Genomic DNA, 19,321 nt, shown 5'->3' with positions numbered 1-19,321 from the left:
GCTGTTGCCAAGCTAACTCCATTGACTCCTTTTTTTTCTTACAAATGAGGGCTTTATAATGAGACTTTAAGCTCTTCATTACCCCCATCAAGGCCTCATTCTCACTACATCGATATTTAATATAGGTGGCACTAAGGGCCCTCTTGGCTTCCCTGCATTCACTGTCAAACCAGGTTTTGGAGTGTACATTTATCCTCTTTTTAAGTATATAGTTAGGCTTAGTAATCACTTTGTATATTTCATCCGTTATCTGTTCATAGCATTCTAGCTGTGTGTCAATGTTTTCATCATCTAGTAATCTCTGAGCTAAGGCATTTAGAGGACCCGATTGAAGGAGTTCTTTAATACTTTTATCAGTTCTATCATTCCACCTGACTCTACAGTGTTTTCTCTCGTAAGTAAGGGTCTCTTTGTGTGTTTCTGTAATGCGCAGGTTAATATCTGGAGATTCAAACATCATGATAAGTGGTAAGTGATCACTATCATAAAAAGAGGACACCTCAAAGGATTCAACAGCTTGGACAAAGTTGTCAGATACCATAATATAATCTATAACACTCTTCCTAGTTCCTGAACAATAAGTAAATTCCGCCGGATGGTCGTTAGGGTATGAGCCATTTAAAATTAAAAATTTGCAGCTGTTTGCCATCTGTGTCATCCTATATCCGGCATAATTTGATTTTAAATCTTTGGAGGATCTAGGAAATGGAAGAACTGGATTCCTAATTTCGGGAAAGCAAACCTTGTATTTCATGTGTAAGCTATTGTCATCCCTTCCCACCCTGGCATTAAAGTCCCCGCCAATGATCACATAAGTTGTCGAATTGACCTTTATAAGATGTCCTATGTAAGCCTCAAGCCCCGCCCATATAGTCTCAATTTGAGATTTAGTTTTAAAAGGGGGACAGTATATATTAATAATTAAATAAGATATCTGCTTATAAAATATGACCACAGCCATAGCAAACTTCAAGTAAGGAGCTAAAACTTCAACTCTAATATTCAGGGCTGTGGAAACTAAAATCCCCAGACCCCCTTTTGCTCTACCATGAGGGGAGGGATCAGCCGCTAAATCGTATGCTTTAAAACCATTAAGTATTGGAGTATGTAAACACCAGGTCTCTTGTACAAGTATAAAATCAAGTTTAGTTAAAAAATTATATGTATCCTGATCCCTAATCCTAGCCTGCCAACCCATAACATTCCAGGAGACCAATGAAAGAGTCTGTGGTGCAGTTACAGAGTTCAGTAGTAATGCCCCATCCAGTCAGTCTGCAGATATCATATCCAGTTGTCCAGATGAGTCTATGTATATTGAACCGTTTTTACCAACACACCAGTTCATAACAGCATTTATGGGATGTATCGAAGGTAATTCAATTTCATCCCTCTGCTGAGGCTCAATACATGCCTTTCCCTTATTAAAATGCGGGGAGATGATTGGGAGCACTGGTTGGTAGGAGCACTGCAGGATGTCCTCAGTTGATTGGAGATCCGTCTGATTCACAGGCACATCCCCCATTTTCAATAAATTACTCCTAAACTCATCCAGCCCGTTAATGATATCCTCTTGATCAACTCTTGAGAGAGAGGGAAAGATATTGAGTATTTCCTCTTCCATCATGTTGTTAAGCTCCTTACAATCCAGACTGGTATGAGTTACTGGTGATTTCTCTTCAATAGGGTTTTTATCCATCTCTGCCTGGGTAGTGTGGTTTCTCTCAGCTGGAATAGGCACCAAGGCCAAATCCTGCTCAAGTATTCCCGTCTCAAAATCCCATTTCTTTCTCCCACAAACAGTCTGCTGGTTTGGGAGGAGGGGAGTAATCAGTAAGTTAGAAAAGGCTCTTACTGGAAAAATTCCTTTACTATTCAGCATATCCTTTTGTCTCAGCAACGTTGAGGGAATTCTTGAACTCTTGAAGGTGAGCATAATTCTCTGGGCCTGATTCCAGTTGCTTACAGTTTCAGCCCGAGTAATGTCTATATTGGGGCCACTCATACTGAGCAACTCACTCAGATGTTTGGTGGCCAGATATTTAGAATTCCATGGTGGCAAGTACCCTCTGTATTTGTAAACTGTTAAGCAAATCTTATGAGGCTGAAGAATCAGTAGTTGTTGGCAATTTTTGCATTGCTGGTTCCTCTCAATTTCCCTCTTTGCTGACTCTTCAGGAGCCCTACTTACAGTTGCTGAGGTAAGGGGTGGAAGCCAAGGATAATTAGAGTGTTCCTTGTGTTTCGATAGAGTCTGCATCTTATCTGTTAGAGATTGTACCATTTGCATAAGCTTTTTTAAATCAGCTGTGATGTTACCAAGATGGGCAAAAATAATATCAACTGTTTTAGCCGTTAATTCAGAAAGTTTCAGAATAACTTCGGCCTGTTCCATCTGCTCTTCGTTCTTATCTGAATCCTTAAAGGGAACAGCGGAGTTATTTACATCTTCATCTACACCAACACTGTCCTCCTCATTTATGTTGACTTCCAGAGGAGTAAACCGATTCTCAGTAGGCACATTAAAAACTGTAACGTTCCTTGAGGGAAAGTAGTCAGCTATTGTTGTCTGTTTGCTGGCAGGAGGAGAGGATATTTCCTCCTGTTCCCTTGGGCGTTTCCCACCTCCCATATTAAACTTGATAAGAGTTTAAGTCCGTCCAACCAAAACACAAATGCAGAAGCTGTCTAACTCTCCCAGCAGTGTTATGCAGAAATAGTCCAGGTGGCATGAATAAGGGATAAGGAGAAAGAAAATATTGTTGTACTTGCGGAGCATAAGACTGCAGCTACTATCCGGTCGCCATCTTGGCTCTTGAAATGTATTAAGACAGCCAGGGAATAGCTTGTTGCTGGGCAGGATACCTCTGTGTGTCTGTGAGCTGGGCAAGAGTCATGGAGGGTTACACTTAACCCAATCAGTAGGAATTGTTTCCCTTTAAACCATTCAGTAGGAATTGTTTCTCTTGAACCCATACAGTACATTTGTACATACACAACACCCGGCACCTACAGTTAAAGGGATTAGGCAAGTAGGTGATGGGATAGATCTCTGCCCAAGACCCTGGAGAGCTGCTGCCGGTCTGAGTAGACAATACTGACTTTGATGGACCCAGGGTCTGATTCAGTATAAGGCAGCTTCATGTGTTCATGTCATGCCCACACAGCACACATGGGTGGTGGTGATGGGAATTCTGGAGAAAGAAAACTGCAAAAAAAGGAAACAGTTTGCTGGGGCTGCTGAGAGGGGGTGGTAAAATTCTAGGTCACACTTAGGGCTAATGGGGCTGGACAACTTATGATTTGTCTTCATGTGAAGTTTGGGTTAAGTCTGAGTGTTGTGAGGGAGACTCCCAAAGGGAATCTTTGTCTGGAGGGGGGCATAGGGGCTCTCAGCAGTCCTGCACTTCACAGAAACAGCCAAGGATGAGGGCAAACGTTGCCAGAACACATTGCTAATACTGCTGAGCTCAGAACTGTTCCAGGTCCTTAAGATTCAACCACAAATCTACATCCTCTGCTGCACTTCTTTGTCAAAGGGCCAGATTTTTTTTTTTACCACTGCACATCTTTGTCAAAGGGCCAGATTTTGTTTTACCTCAGGCATTGTTTTTAGGGCAACCACAAAGACAACTCACAGTAAATCCAATAGCAAAGCCACAACAGCGCTTCACTTTTATTTTCATTTGTGGAGATGAATATTCCTCAGAAAGCAGAACTGTAAAACTGTATTTTTTGCTTAGGTAGGTATTATTACACAATATCTGCAAGGATTGCAGTATATCAAGATGAGCCCATCCGGGCGGGTTGTCATTTCGCTCCTTGCCCACTTCTCTGGGTTGCAATGTGTTTAAGAGCTGCAATCTGGCTTTGACCTAGTTTTGGGATGGAAACTTTTTTTTTGATTGCTCGGATGAACAAATTTGCCGGAAGAATTACAAGCAACGTGTGACCCAGTTGATACTCTCAGGCATCTCAGCAGCTCTGGGTACCAACCATGGCGTCCTTCTGACCCATGCAGGTGAGAGGGGATGAGGACCCCGGACCCCACGCGCCAGTGATTCTAACGCTATCTGTCCAACTGGTACAAGAAGGTAGTGTTGGTTTTTGTATCTTATACAAAACCTGCATTTAGCAGTGTGCACAAAAGCTATTGTGCGCAGCGAAGAAGAAGAAGAGTTGGTTGTTATATGCCGGTTTTCTCTACCTTTTAAGGAGAATCAAACTGGCTTACAATCTCCTTCCCTTCCTCTCCCCACAACAGACAGCTTGTGAGGTAGGTGAGGCTGAGAAAGTTCAGAGAGAACTGTGACTAGCCCAAGGTCACCCAGCTGGCTTCATGTGTAGGAGTGGGGAATTAAACCCAGTTCTCTAGATTAGAGCCTTCCACTCTTAACCACTACACCATCTGGTCTGTGTGCTGTACTAAAGTTACACTGAGCCTCTTTTACTATTCAAACTAAAATGAGAACTCCATTATGGGAACTCCATTTCTAGATAGGATAGGTTAGGTGTAGATTCCTAATCTAGTTTAACTAACTAGGATGCAGCGAGATACAGAACCTACGTCTTTCCCTTATGGTGGCAAGATGTAGAAGAATGTGCCTGTGTGTGTAGCAGGTGGGAAAGCAGGAAGGAAGGAAGTTTCCCTGAGATTAGCAATCTACACATCAAAGGGGTAGTGTCAGAGCAGTAGAGAAAGGATGCCCAGTGCCTTGACCCCTCTATCTCTCAGACTCTCTAGTCTCCCTCTGAAGTCTGAGGTTAAGAGACAGCACAGAGTCCTTGACTTCCAACTGGTAGTGCTGGGGAAACTGCTGTTCAGACCTCCTGGCGTTTATATCCCATGCTGTTTAATAGTTACCTGAATACACAGGTAGAGTTCATCCCAGGATTTAGAGAAAGACAATATTATTATGCTGGCGGGTTCTATTACTCCTTTTCAGCATAATTCAGACGGACGGAAAATGGTGTCTGAAAGCACGGAAAATGGTGTCAAAGCAGCACATGACCAGACGAGGTCCAGTCAATTGAGGCTCAATAAAATCGAGGTGCTGTCAGTCAACAATAGAGCTAAACAAAAGCCTGTGCCAGATGTGGTCACTCCACTAAAAGGAGCAGGTTCGTAGAGTAGGGATGTTATTAGGTCCAGATCTACTGATGAAGGTGCAACCATGGAACAGCTTTAGTTGGTTTTCCTGTTCATAGAATCATAGAGTTGGAAGGGCTCACCAGGGTCATCTAGTCCAACCCCCTGCACAATGCAGGAAATGCACAACTGCCTCCCCACACACCCTAAGCGACCCCTACTCCATGCCCAGAAGATGGCCAAGATGCTCTCCCTCTCATGTTTTCGGGCTACAGTACAACAGGATGGCAGCCCTACAATAAGTGATATTTGGGCATGATTATCCATACTCTGATCACATCTAAGTTAAAAATTTAAAGAGAAAATCAAATGAACAAGCCAACCTACCCCAGGTAAAGAACAAGTTTAGTCTCGTCCCTGGACGGTGCGTCTACCAGCATTAAACCAATCCATGACTTCAGTTTTGCACGAAGTCTTTGGGAACATGAGAGTTCCATCACTTTGGAGTTCAGACAGATTTCGAGAATCAGCTTTCAGTCACAAGGGTATGTGTGCTCCAGAAGTGGAAATGGCCCAGATTCAGAAGATGATGAATTAGAGGTGCCCCATCTCAGGCCCTATAAAATCCTCAGGGGGAAAACTGAAAGAAACTGCTATGAACCCCTAGCATTGAGCCTGTAACATGGTGGGTAGGTGTGGGGGAGACAGTGTAGTAAAGAATATATGAGCAAACTCCCTTCTTAAGAAGTTTTCAAGAGCCCCCCACAGCTGTCTGAGAGTTATAGCCAGTGGGAGGAGGACTGACAAGGCAGCATCTGGTATTCCTAATGCCAAATAGCCATCCCAGTGAGTCAGCACCCCAAATTATGAGATGAGTCAAGAAAGTGTGAGAGTCAAGCACGGCTTCCTTCACCTAGTTTCAGAATCATAACAAGACATTATATTATTTTCCCCATACTATAATGGGATCTAGAAACTTGCTCTTTAAACAAATTCAAGTAGAGATCTCCAGGAATTTTAAATTGGGCCACGGGGGAAGGGTGGGAGTCCATCCACTTCTGAAAGCCTGAATCTACGTTAATGGGAACATTTTAGAGTAAGCATTTTGGCAACATCTGCTTAGTACCCTCCCCTGATTGGGGTACGATCCAGAGACCCTAGTGTTGGGTAAGAAATGAGGCAGGACATCCAGTTCGTTCTCCCTTTCTCAATGCCAGTCCCAGTATGGGGACTTCCCTCCCCAACATCTTGTCCCGAAAAATGGGATTCCTCCCTCTTGTTCCCTGCAATGCCTTGAGACCTCTTGACAATTGCACTTTGATTGTGCAGACACCCCAGCATCCTTCTCTCCTTCTGTACGGAGGGCACTTCTATACGGACCCTTGCAAGGCACCCTCTCGATTCCGAGGAGGGAGGAACAGGGGTGGTCCAGAGCAACTTCTGGTATGCAGCATCCTCAGATCCTTGTTATGCAATGCAGGTATGCCAACCTGGAGAGCTTTCTGCAAAAATCAGGCTTGGGATGATACACAGATCTATGGCTTCTTTAAGGGCACCCCCTCTTGGTATGGGGATTGTATGAATTGCGATGCTCCAAATCTGATTTTGGGGCATAGCAGCAGTCTCAGATCTTCAGCTGTTTAGCTATGTGATCCAATGGGGATCTTGAGGTCATCCTGCAAAAAAACAGGCAATGGACATCGCAAGGCCTAGTTCCAGGGATGTATAAATGGTGTGTGTGTGTGTGTGTTCCAAAGCGTATTTTCCCATGCGGCAGCCTCAAGCCCTTATTCCTCAACTGCTCAGCAATGAAATTCAATGGCATTCCTGTAGCCCAAGCCACCCTGCTGTAAAGCACTATGTGTTCAAATCCAAACCTTTAGACTCAGCAACTCTTAGCTTTTGAGGCAGGGGCTGGTGGGGTAGCTTTTGAGGCAGGGGCTGATCTCCTCCAGATTTATTTTGCTGCACAGAGCAGTCTAAATATCTGCAATATTTGAGATGGGAGTGAAGAGCCAGGAACCAGGATCTGCAAACTGGGAACTGCTAAGCATCCTTATTCCAGCAGGGCGTTTTTGTTCAGCAGGTATGAAGTCTTTTCTCTTTTTTGGGGGGGGGGTTCACTTTGAACACATGAAGCTGCCTTCTACTGGCCCCTTGGGCCATCAAAGTCAGTATTGTCTACTCAGACCAGCAGCGGCTCTCCAGAGGTCTTTCCCATCCCCTACTTGCCTAGTCCCTTTAACTGGAGTTGCTGGGGATTGAACCTGGGACCTTCTGCATGCCAAGCAGATGTTCTACCACTGAGCCACCATGGCCCCTCTCCACGGCTCTCCAGGGTCTCAGGCAGAGGTCATTCCCATCACCTACTTACTGCTGAAAGTTAAAAGAGAAAGTGCCAAAGCAGGACTACAGCTGAACATCAAGAAAACAAAAGTAATGACTACAGGAGAATTACACAACCTTAAGGCTGACAATGAAGAAATTGAAATTGTTCAAGACTTTCTATTCCTTGGCTCCACCATCAACCAAAAGGGAAGCTGCAGCCAAGAAATCAGAAGGAGAGACTGGGAAGGGCAGCCATGAAGGAGCTAGAAAATATTTTGAAGGATGTGTCACTGGCCACCAAGACTAGATTAATTCATGGCATTGTATTCCACAGTGAAGAAAGCTGATAGGAAGAAAATAGATTCCTTTGAAATGTGGTGTTGGAGGAGAGTTACAGATATCGTGGTCTGCCAAAAAAACAAATCAGTAGGTTATAGATCAAATCAAGCCTGAACTGACCCTAGAAGCTAAAATGACTAAACTGCGGCTATCGTATTTTGGTCACGTCATGAGACGAGAAGAGTCACTGGAAAAGACAGTCATGCTAGGAAAAGTTGAGGGCAGCAGGAAAAGAGGAAGACCCAACAAGAGATGGACTAACTCAATAAAGGAAGCCACGGCCTTCGATTTGCAGGATCTGAGCAAGGCTGTCAAGGATAGGACATTTTGGAGGACTTTAATTCATAGGGTCGCCATGAGTTGGAGGCGACGGCACTTAACCCCCACGCACGTGCCTAGTCCCTTTAACTGGAGTTGCCGGGGATTGAACCTGGGTCCTTCTGCACGCCAAGCAGAGGCTCTACCACTGAGCCACCGCCCCTCCCCAGCAAGGCAGCCACAGCAGGGCAGCTCCAAAATCCCCCTCCCCCGGGTTTCAGCGGGGGGAAATTCCAAACGGCGGCAGACTCGGAGGGTCCCCCTGGGCCCAGCCCTGCCCTGGAGGGGAGGGGCCACGCGGGGGTCCCGCCCCCGGCTCCTCTGCAGGCACCTCCGCGGGGCTGGAGCCTGCAGAACGCGCCCGGCGCCGCTGGAGAGGATGGGGGTCCACGTGGGGCTGCCTCTGCTCTCCCTGCTGCTGCTGCTTTGGGGCCGGCGGAGCTCCCGAGCTTCCTGCCAGAAAGGTGAGTCCCCGACGGCAGAGAGGGGCGCCACGCGGAGGGATGCAGCAGTGGGGAGGGAGCAGCCCCAGTCCCGGAGCTGCTGCAGAGGAGGAGAAGAAGAAGAGTTGGTTTTTAGATGCCGACTTTCTCTATCACTTAAGGGAGAATCCAACCGGCTTACAACCGCCTTCCCTTTCCCTCCTCGCAACAGACACCCTTTGGGGTAGGTGGGGCTGAGAGAGCTGTGACTAGCCCAAGGTTACCCAGCTGGCTTTGCGTGGGGGAGCGGGGAATCATAAGAGTTGGAAGGGATCACCAGGGTCGTCTAGTCCAACCCCCTACGCAGTGCAGGAAACTCACAACTACCTTCCCCACACACCCCCAGGGCCCAGAAGGCGGCCAAGGTGCCCCCCTCCCATGAACTGCCCAAGTTCATAGAACTAGCATTGCACGTTATACCGGTTCTCCAGATTAGAGTCCGCCGCTCATGTGGAGGAGTGGGGAATCAAACCCGGTTCTCCAGATTAGAGTCCGCCGCTCATGTGGAGGAGTGGGGAATCAAACCCGGTTTACCAGATTGGAGTCCACCACTCATGTGGAGGAGTGGAGGAATCAACCCTTGTTCTCCAGATTAGAGTCCACTGCTCTTAACCACTACACCACGCTGGCGGTCTGTCTCCTGAGGGGGTGGGAGATGGGGCTGGGGTGGGTGGGTGCTGTGGCAGCTGGCCCTCCAACCGTGGTCTGTTCGATTCCTGCAGACACCTACCTCGGGCCGAACGAGAAGTGTTTCCCTTGCACGATCTGTGAAGGTAAGTGGAGCCTCCCCACCCCTGCAATTGAGTGGGAGCCTTCTTTGCCCAAGGGCCAGATTGCATGCCCATAGATTGATTCAGAAAGACAGTTTCCCCCACAATTTATAAAATTGTATATCGGGGAAGGGGAGGAGTGCATTAATACTGGCCTGGACCTTACCTAGGGTGGCTTCACAGTGACTGGAACAGGTCTCAATAGCTCTTTCGCTCGGAGTGGGCGTGCTCTTAGGGTTAGGGCACCAGATCTGGATGGTGGGGCAAAAGTTCTCCCCCCGGTTAACTTAGTGGACGGGACGTCGGCTTGTTGCTTTCTATGCAGCCTTAGCTCACCACGGAAGATGCACACTTGGTACAAAGCAGAGCAGCATGTCCGTGTTTCATGGCTTGAAGTGGTGGGGGTGAATTGCAGTGCGATCCTAGCCACCTTTGCTTAGGAGCAAGTCCTGCTTTATGCAAGGGATCTTCCTTCCAGTGAAGGGGGTTCAGGAGTGCAGCCAGGGCTTCAGAGACTGGGAGCGACAAATTAGCTTCAGGGTCCCTTCCCGAGCCTGAATTCTGCAGTGAATTTTGGGACAAATTTCAGACCCCCCCAATTGGGTGGCTCAAGAACTACATGCCTTGGCGGCCAGTTTTGGGGACCTGGAAGTGGTCACCTTGACCTTCCACCAATTTGCCTCCAAACACATTGGTTACTAGCTTCTGGCGCACCTTGCTGCCTTCTGGGGGGTGGGGTGGGTAACCACAGAGCATTTAAAACAACAAATGCGCACCCTTTAACCCTTCAGGCGAACAGGTCTATGAAAAGGAGTGTACTGAAACAGCAAATGCAGTTTGCAAATGCATTCGGTGTGAAGAGTGCGGGATCGGAAAGCAGCGGACAAAGGAAGGTGAAGTAGACCCTTTTCATTATTATTATTATTGTTATTGTTATCCATATTCCTAAGGGATGCGGTGCTGGCTGAGCCATGCCGGTGTCACAGAGGGGAAGGGCAGGACAAGGGGTCTCTGGCTGCTGTTGGCTATCCTCCACCCTTTTTACATCAACTCCTCCCTTTCCCCCTTACATTAAGGTTTAGGCTTGATAGGCTCATAGTGTAATTCACAAACAGCCTTGACTCCTCCCCTTTTCTCATAAAGAATTCCTCAGTATGGTTTTCTATCACATGCCTATGCGATATGGTTTTCTATCACATGCCTGACGATGTGGATATGAGCCATGAAACTCATATTGAAACAAATGTCATTCTTTAAGGTGCCACTAGATTTTGTTTCATTTTTAAGGAGGGACAAGACAGTGAGGCAAAGATGCACAAGGCCGAAAGCAGCAGAGTTGGACTTTGCATTCAATTGACAGTCACTAACTCACCTTTCAGCGGCGGTCATTCCATCCCGCTCTTGCTTTAGAAAGCTCCATGGGACTTGGGGAGGGGCTGCGGCTCAGTGATAATTGGCTGCTTTGCATGTAGAACAGGGGTGTCAAACATAAGACCTGGGGGCTGGATCCGGCCCCTTGAGAGCTCTTATCCAGGCCGCAAGCCGCTGGAGCAGCCGCCACCCCTGCTCCCAAGGTATCAATTATCAAAGCTTTTTAAATAAAAGAAAATATTGTAAGAGCGTCATTGTTTTAAGCATGTTCGTATTTTAAGTAAAAGATAATATCATTAATTGGTTTTGCCTGTGTATTCTATAAAGTTTGTATCTCCAGTACCAGGCATTAAATTTTATGGTACACATGGCCTGGCCCAACCAAGTGATATTTATGTCATATCTGGCCCTTGTAACAAATGAGTATGACACCCCCGATGTAGAAGGTCCCAGGTTCAATCTGCAGCATCTCCGATGGAAAGGACCAGGCAGTAGGTGATGGGGAGGTGCCCGGCCTCCATATCAACAGAGAATAATAGGTATAAAGTAGCCCCAGCATCCTATTTGTTTCAGTTGGAAGGAGGAAGCCATAGGAGAGCATTTACCTTAACACAAGTCCAGGCTCTCCCTTCGGCTATGTTGGAGGGCCGTTTTAAGAAGATTCCAATATCAGAGAGACTCTGCCCCTGTGGGTCAGGGGAGCTGGAATCAGTGGCTCATGTTTTATTTGGTTGTCCCTGGTATAATGAGGCCCACGTCAAACTCATTTCCCCCCTAATAAAAGGTGTCACAGGGGTTCCGGAAGCAGATTTATTGCAGATGTTGTTACTAGGGAAAGACAAGCAGGTTACATCCTCCACAGCCAGGTTCTGTGCAGTAGCGCTTAAGATTCGCCAATTTAAGGGTATTCCTAAGGAGTGCAAGGATTACTCTTAAAAGGGCATACATTGTTTATGTATTTAGACTATTTGGGATTTAATTTCCCAGAAAGGGAATTTGTATGTATGAGTATATTTGCCCGTTGATCTAACCGTATGTATTTTTCTGGCAAGGCCGTAATAGTTTTTTGTTTGACCTCTACCTGAGGCCCTGGAGAGCTGTTGCCAGTCAGCATAGACAATACTGACCTTGTCGGACCAAAGATTTGACTTTGTATAATGCAGATTCATGTGTTCATGTGCTCCTGGTGCCATCGGGCACTGATCCTGGTCACATGCATGTCACTTCCGCAACGCAAACCTTGCAGTGGCCCACCGTTGAGCTTCCACATTCAGTGCTTCTCCTGTTTTGCACAGGCAGCAGCCCCCCATCCTGAGTGCCTTGGAACAACCAGAAAAGATGCCAGCAAAATCTAGGGAAAACAAAGAATGAAAAATGGCGCCCTTCTGAGTCTCCCCTCTCTCCCTCTTCACAGCTCACCCTTGCCTTCCATTTATACCCTCAGCTCCTCCCCTGAAATCTGTAGACAGGGTTTAGTATTAGTCAGGAACATGTTTCAGACAGAGGTTGCAGCTGGATTGTGTAGAATAAAAAAAAAGCCCAACCTCCAAATCACAGTAATGTAAATCGAAAGACACAATCTGCCATACCTATCTGATCGGAGATGACAGTAGAGAGGAAAAAAACCCATCAGGGGAAAGTGAGATGCTAAGACAAATGACTGCTTGTGGAAAGGTGACGCAATCTTCAGCCATAGGTGGGAGAGGGCTCTTGGCCCAGTGGTGGCCAATGGAACCATAGCGGCTCTCCTACAGTGCTTTCAGGTTCATTCACAGAAGCCTTTGATCTGCCAGACTTTTAACATTTTCACTAGACTGCTTGCCCTTCCCTCTTATTTCTCCTGTGCCCTAAAAAGAGCCAAACTGCAGAACTTCCTTCCCTGGTCCTCTGGGGGTGATCCACTTGCAACTCAGGGAGTGAGCTTGCCTGTGTGAGTAGAACTCCTGCTGCAGATGTCCCTTCCAGGGTTGCATTGTATCCCTCCTTTCTGTATTTGACGGGTGCCTCTGTGTTCCTCATAGGTTGCCGACATTGTCCCCAAGGGACCTTTAACAATCAAGTCAATGGTGTATGCATAAAATGGACACAGTAAGTCCCCCCCCCCAAGAAAACCCTCAGTAATATGGCTGCTAGATTGTGTCTGTCATAATACTGATTTTGTGATCGAATGCAGATGTCCGTCCGATAAGATCATGACTCCCGGGACGGAGGCGGAGGATGTGATTTGCATGCCCGAGTTCAAAGGTCCATCAACAGCACCATCACCCACCGCCCCAGGCTCAGACACCACGGAAGGCCTAGGTGAGGTTTTGCTTAATGGCTTCCAACAAGAGATTACTATTTTTAAAAATGCTCAGATATTACCTGATGTTCCTGTTTGACTAAGGACTGTATAACATATATTTTGTATTTTTATTAGTTCAACCATGTTTATGCATTGCCGCTAGCATCCAACAATCCATTGTTATTTGTAAAAAATAAAACCACATATAGATATATAGAAATTGTATTAAAAAGAGATCATATTGCAAATATACGCTGGTTACTGGAGCATACGAGAGAATTTCAGAAGAAAATCAGCTTGTGTTTCATAGATTACAGCAAAGCGTTTGACTGTGTGGATCATGAAAAGCTATGGCTGGTTTTAAAGGAAATGGGTGTGCCACTACATCTGATCGTTTTGATGCGCAACCTGTACTCTGGACAAGAGGCCACAGTTAGAACAGAATATGGAGAAACGGAATGGTTTCCAATTGGCAAAGGTGTCAGACAAGGATGTATTTTTCCCTATCTCTTCAATCTATATGCAGAACATATAATTAGGAAAACTGGATTAGATTTAGATGAAGGTGGAGTGAAAATTGGAGGGAGGAACATTAATAATTTGAGATATGCTGATGATACTACATTATTGGCAGAAAATAGTGAAGATTTGAAATGACTACTGCTGAAAGTTAAAAGAGAAAGTGCCAAAGCAGGACTACAGCTGAACATCAAGAAAACAAAAGTAATGACTACAGGAGAATTACACAACTTTAAGGTTGACAATGAAGAAATTGAAATTGTTGAAGACTTTCTATTCCTTGGCTCCACCATCAACCAAAAGGGAGACTGCAGCCAAGAAATCAGAAGGAGATTGAGACTGGGAAGGGCAGCCATGAAGGAGCTAGAAAAGATTTTGAAGTGTAAGGATGTGTCACTGGCCACCAAGACTAGATTAATTCATGCCATCGTATTCCCTATTACTATGTATGGGTGTGAAAGCTGGACAGTGAAGAAAGCTGATAGGAAGAAAATAGATTCCTTTGAAATGTGGTGTTGGAGGAGAGTTACGGATTCTGTGGACTGCCAAAAAAAAAACCAAATCAATGGTTTATAGATCAAATCAAGCCTGAACGGACCCTAGAAGCAAAAATGACTAAACTGCGGCTATCATATTTTGGTCACGTCATGAGACAAGAAGAGTCACTGGAAAAGACAGTCATGCTAGGAAAAGTTGAGGGCAGCAGGAAAAGAGGAAGACCCAACAAGAGATGGATTGACTCAATAAAGGAAGCCACAGCCTTCAATTTGCAAGATCTGAGCAAGGTTGTCAAAGATAGGACATTCTGGAGGACTTTCATTCATAGGGTTGCCATGAGTCGGAAGCGACTTGACGGCACTTAACACACACACACAATGGGTACCACGTTTTGTTGTTTATCTTTGATAGACGCTGGTGGGAGCATCCTTGCTTTGCCTGGATATTGTCTCTAGAGCAGTGGACTTTAGTGAGGGTAGCTCTGGTTCAGCCTTGGTGAACTGCTGGGGCAAATTAAGCGATGCAGCAATCAGGACAGTTGTGGCATGAAAACTACCAGCCTTGCTCGCCCTTGCCTTCCTTACACCAGCAATATTTTCGGGAGCATCCACATGGTGTCCTCTAATGGTCCATCTTCACTGTTTCCCCCTGCTTTGGTGGGATCTTTTCCAAACTTGGTATAGTACGATCTTTTTAAAAAGACTGTAGTCCAAGGAACTTTGGGCACCATGTGTATGGGAAGGTGTGCATTTTTCAGGTCCTACCAACATCAGCACCATTTTCCTTATCCCAAGCGCACCAAAGGCTTTTAAAAAATCTGCAATTGACATGTCGTTATCGGGTAACTTTGTAATGATCAGTTGCCACAAGCTACTAGATCCGTTTTCATATTTGAAAATATCTCTAGCCCTTTTCACTGCTCCCTTGAAGGAAGGGTGGCATTAAAATGTGATTCAGCGGAGTCAAATTTCAGAGGAGTGGCTGTGTAAATCTGTTGCAGCCAGACTAGGTAGGACTCCTCCTTTGGCCCTGACATATTGTTCTGCCCACCAGCTGAGAGCCTGTTCTCATTCCCTGCTCTTTGTGCCCCTGGGTATGTAGCAACCAGAGACAGGGCTTTTTTTGGTGGTGGCACCACACCTAAAGAATAACCTTGAAGTTAGCTCATTGCTTACTTTCCTTCTTTTTAGGCACCAGCCTAAAATATTACTTTTTACCCCAGCTTTTTAAGGAGTTTCATCATTTTAAAATGTTTTATGGCCTGCTTTGAGACACTTTTATCAAATATCATTTTTGACTGCTCCGTTTTATAAGCTTTTATGCCCTGCCTTGTTTTTACAGACCCATTTTTATGGGCATGTTTTTATTGGATAAGATTGTTTTATTGATGTTTTATTAGTATTATTTGTTTTTAATTGTCTGCTTTTTATTGTTGTAAGCTGCCTAGAGCAGATCTGGAGAGGCAGCATATAACTTCTAAATTAATAGTAGTAACTGTGGGACTTCTGAGGACTGTCTTCTGCTTGTTCCTAGCGATCACCGCCAGCATTGGCCTGACCGTAGCTGTTGTTGTGAGCCTGCTGCTTTTCTCCATCTTCTTCAGCTTGTGGGCCAGGATGAAGTTCCCTGCTATTTTCATGAAATGTAAGGCCAAACAGATTCTCAGTTTGCAACTGACATCCAACTCCTTGCTTTCTGTTTGGTTTTTTGTCAAAAGCAAGCTTCTTATGCGTTGAGTTGAAATTGTTGAAAAAATGCATCCAGTTCTTGTTGAAATCTCAGAAATAACTGAATAAGACTTTCAGGCGTTGTAAGGTATGATACGAAGAGCCCCGTGGCGCAGAATGGTAAGCTGCAGTCAAAGCTCTGACCACGACCTGAGTTTGATCCCAACGGAAGTCGGTTTCAGGTAGCTGGCTCAAGGTTGACTCAGCCTTCCATCCTTCCGAGTTCGGTAAAATGAGTCCCCAGCTTGCTGGGGGTAAAGGGAAGATGACTGGGGAAGGCACTGGCAAAACAAAGTCTGCCTAGTAAGCGTCGGGATGTGATGTCACCCCATGGGTCAGGGATGACCTGGTGCTTGAACAGGGGATCTTTACCTTTAAGCAAAATCAGGCTGATACAAAATAGTAAAAATGGCAGAGTATGCAGAACGAGACATCATGCAAAGTCGCTTAATTAGCACAATTCATAGAGGTTGGAGACTTCACGGCATACAACTGACCTGCCTTGGTTGAGAATTTTGGCTTCTGTAGTGCACAATACCATGCCTCTCTCTTTCTTTCCCCTCCTACCCCCTTAGTTCCCCTCAAGTCACCGGCCCAGGAGGTGGAGGACTGCAGCTGCTGCTACCCAGAGGAAGAAGAAGGGGGAGGCAGCGATACCTCAGGCCTGAAGGGGGAGCTACTGGAGAACATTCCTTAACCCAGCACAAGGGCCCAAATCTTCCCCCAGCGAGCAAGATGGAGGCCAAGGATATCAACATAACGAAGAGCACACAAGGATCTTAGCAACCTCCCTCTCCTGTTACCCGACAGTCATGATCTGGGATGAACAGCTCCAGAAATGTAACACACACACACACAGCCCAGAAAGAAGTTCGTGCGATCTAGAAAACAAGAGTGCTCTGCGAATGTCAGCATTAGTCAACCTCTCCCTGGACTGACACTCTTTTTCTAGGAATTTGGCATAGAGGTTGCATTGGGGCAAGACCAGACTTGGTTCTTTTGGGGGAGGGGGAGGGGGAAGACACACAGGCCAAGTCTCTCAAGACTAAGACATCTTGCAGCTGCTTTTCAGAACTGATTAGGTAAAACGGGAGGGTGGATTCTGTGAGCTAAGAGAGCTGCAAGCAGCTAATTTCACTGCAGAAACGCCCGCCAGTATAATCAGCAAGTTGGCCTCAGGTAGGAGATCTGGGGCACTGCCAAGGGTAACAGCAGGAGAAGCAAACCTGTCCCCTACAATGATCTGATCTCTTGCTTCTCCCATGCATTTCACATTGGGCTTCTGCAGAACTTCCCAGGCAGACGGAGGCCCATTTTTATGGCTGTTGTGGGATTTTAATACTTTCTGTCCTGGAAAAGACCATTCCTTGGGCCAGCTATGCCCACAGGCTCCTTTGCAGTAGAATTACCGGACCCCCCAGCCCCCTGTTCTTTTCCTACAGTACTCCTTGGCTGTTTTTGCTCTGTTTAAGTCAACTCAGGGTGACAAAATGACTCATCTCTTACGTCAGTTTTGGACGTCAGGTTTGCTGGAAACATCTGTAATAAGTTTGTGGTTGATATCTGTGCGGCACCTGACGAATGTGGCTGTGTACTTCCGGCTCAGTGACATTTGCCTTTGATCTATAGGGAGTCTTTCTCTATTTGTACATCGGGATGGAAACACTGAGTGAATCTTGAACTTTCAAAGTCACACCTAAAAAAGAGCAGTGGCTTTATATACACAGTGGTTAAACTGCTTTCCCCAGGCAACGGCCTTTTGAATTTGCAACACAAGACCCACAGCCTTGCACAGAGAAGCCCCGCTTGCACGACCCGCATCCCATTCACGAGGGAGCTGATGTACAGGACGTTCTAGAGACGTGCCCCTGAAGCCAGCTAAATGCAGCTCAGCGCTTTTAATAAGCAATGAGCAAAACCCTGGAATATCTTCTTCTTTACTATTGCTCTTAGATATTCACCAGCGTGGTGTAGTGGTTAACAGTGGTGGTTTGGGGCGGCGAAGTTCTGATCTGGAGAACCAGGTTTGATTCCCCACTCCTCCACATGAACGACAAAGGCTAATCTGGTGAACCGGGTTGGTTTCCCTGCTCCTACACATAAAGCCAGCTGGGTGACCTTGGGCCAGTCACAGCTCTTTCAGCCCCACCTACCTCCCAGGTTGTCTGTTGAGGGGTGGGGAAGGGAAGGTGATTGTAGGCTGGTTTGATCCTTCCTTAAGTGATAGAAAAAGTCAGCATATAAAAACCAACTCTTCTTCTTCAAAATCATCCCATAGGGAAGACTCGGCTTTGGGAAATTACGAAGCAGGATCGTGAGTTTGCATTTTCTGGAAGCTAAATGTACCCCCAAATTGGGAGATATTTTTTAAAAAAATAAAGAATATTTACCAGAATTGACATTGGTGGGCTCTCACTATTACTGAATATGCATCTTCCATATTATGTGTTTTCCTGGGCCGGGCAGATATTTAACAGATTTCCACAAAACACTGCACAGGGTAGAGGGATTCTAATCATAGTGACAATGCAGATTTAGTCTTTTTTTAAAAAAAATGATGGGGCATTTTCAAAGAAAGATATAAGAACCCTGACTATTTTTAATTTAATTTATTTATATCCCTCCTTTCTCCCTTAAAAGGTAAAGGTCCTCTGTGCAAGCACCGGGTCATTCCTGACCCATGGGGTGACGTCACATCCTGACGTTTCCAAGGCAGACTTTGTTTATGGGGTGGTTTGCCAGTTCCTTCCCCAGTCATCTTCCCTTTGCCCCCAGCAAGCTGCGTCCTCATTTCACCGACCTCAGAAGGATGGAAGGCTGAGTCGACCTTGAGCCGGCTACCTGCGACTGACTCCTGTCGGGATCGAATTCAGGTCACGAGTAGAGCTTTTGACTGCAGTACTGCTGCTTACCACTCTGCGCCACGGGGCTCATCCTTTCTCCCTTAATGGGGACTCAAATCAACTAGCATCACTATACAGCATTAGACCGTATGCAGATGTTTTCAATGGGATGCTTAGTTTATAAAACAGTTCTGGAGACCAGGCACAGGGGCACCAACACAAGGAAAGCATCCTTGTAGGCCTGCCTTCAGCCACAGAAGTGTTTTGAACCTCTACAGAGAATTGCTACATCAGTGTACGAAGGATGTGGCAATTTGCCCTCCTACCAAAGGTATCAAATGACTAGAGGGACTGAGGAGGGGAATTTGCAACATGTTCTAGGTCTGCAGAATCAACAATGCCCTGAAAAGAAATGTCCGTTTGTTCACCAAAGTCTAGACTTGCACCAGTTCCCAGTAAATGGAGAGTCTGACCCAAAGCGGCTGCGTTTGGGAAACCTCCCATGCTTGAAAATGGTGCTTGCCATGTTTGAAACCTGCGATGGGCTTTCACAGGGCTCAGAGATGCAGATAAGCACTTGGAATAAAAGCCCTTTCCCTCAATTTCATTTTCATTCACTTAATTTTATCCACACATGACCCTACAGAGTTGCTTTACTCTTGAGTCAGCCCTTCAAGCTCAGTGGTGTCAACTCTGCCGACTAACAGCTCTCGAAGAGCTCAGGTGGAAAAACATATTTCCCCTCATCTGCTACCT

At 46.0% G+C, this 19,321-nt stretch overlaps 1 protein-coding gene across 1 annotated transcript; it reads left to right on the top strand.

Annotated features, from left to right (window-relative positions):
* Nucleotides 1–8,450: 8,450 nt before the first annotated feature.
* Nucleotides 8,451–16,419, top strand: TNFRSF9 (TNF receptor superfamily member 9). The gene is made up of 7 exons (XM_056865565.1): nucleotides 8,451–8,535; nucleotides 9,276–9,326; nucleotides 10,115–10,216; nucleotides 12,716–12,782; nucleotides 12,868–12,995; nucleotides 15,529–15,639; nucleotides 16,298–16,419. The coding sequence occupies exons 1-7, from the start codon at nucleotides 8,451–8,453 to the stop codon at nucleotides 16,417–16,419; spliced, it is 666 nt and encodes a 221-aa protein (XP_056721543.1).
* Nucleotides 16,420–19,321: the final 2,902 nt, after the last annotated feature.

The sequence above is a fragment of the Euleptes europaea genome, chromosome 19 (genome assembly GCF_029931775.1).
Source record: "Euleptes europaea isolate rEulEur1 chromosome 19, rEulEur1.hap1, whole genome shotgun sequence".
NCBI lineage: Eukaryota > Metazoa > Chordata > Lepidosauria > Squamata > Sphaerodactylidae > Euleptes > Euleptes europaea.
Note: the sequence above shows the minus strand (reverse complement) of the source record. Positions and strands in the feature narration are given on the sequence as shown.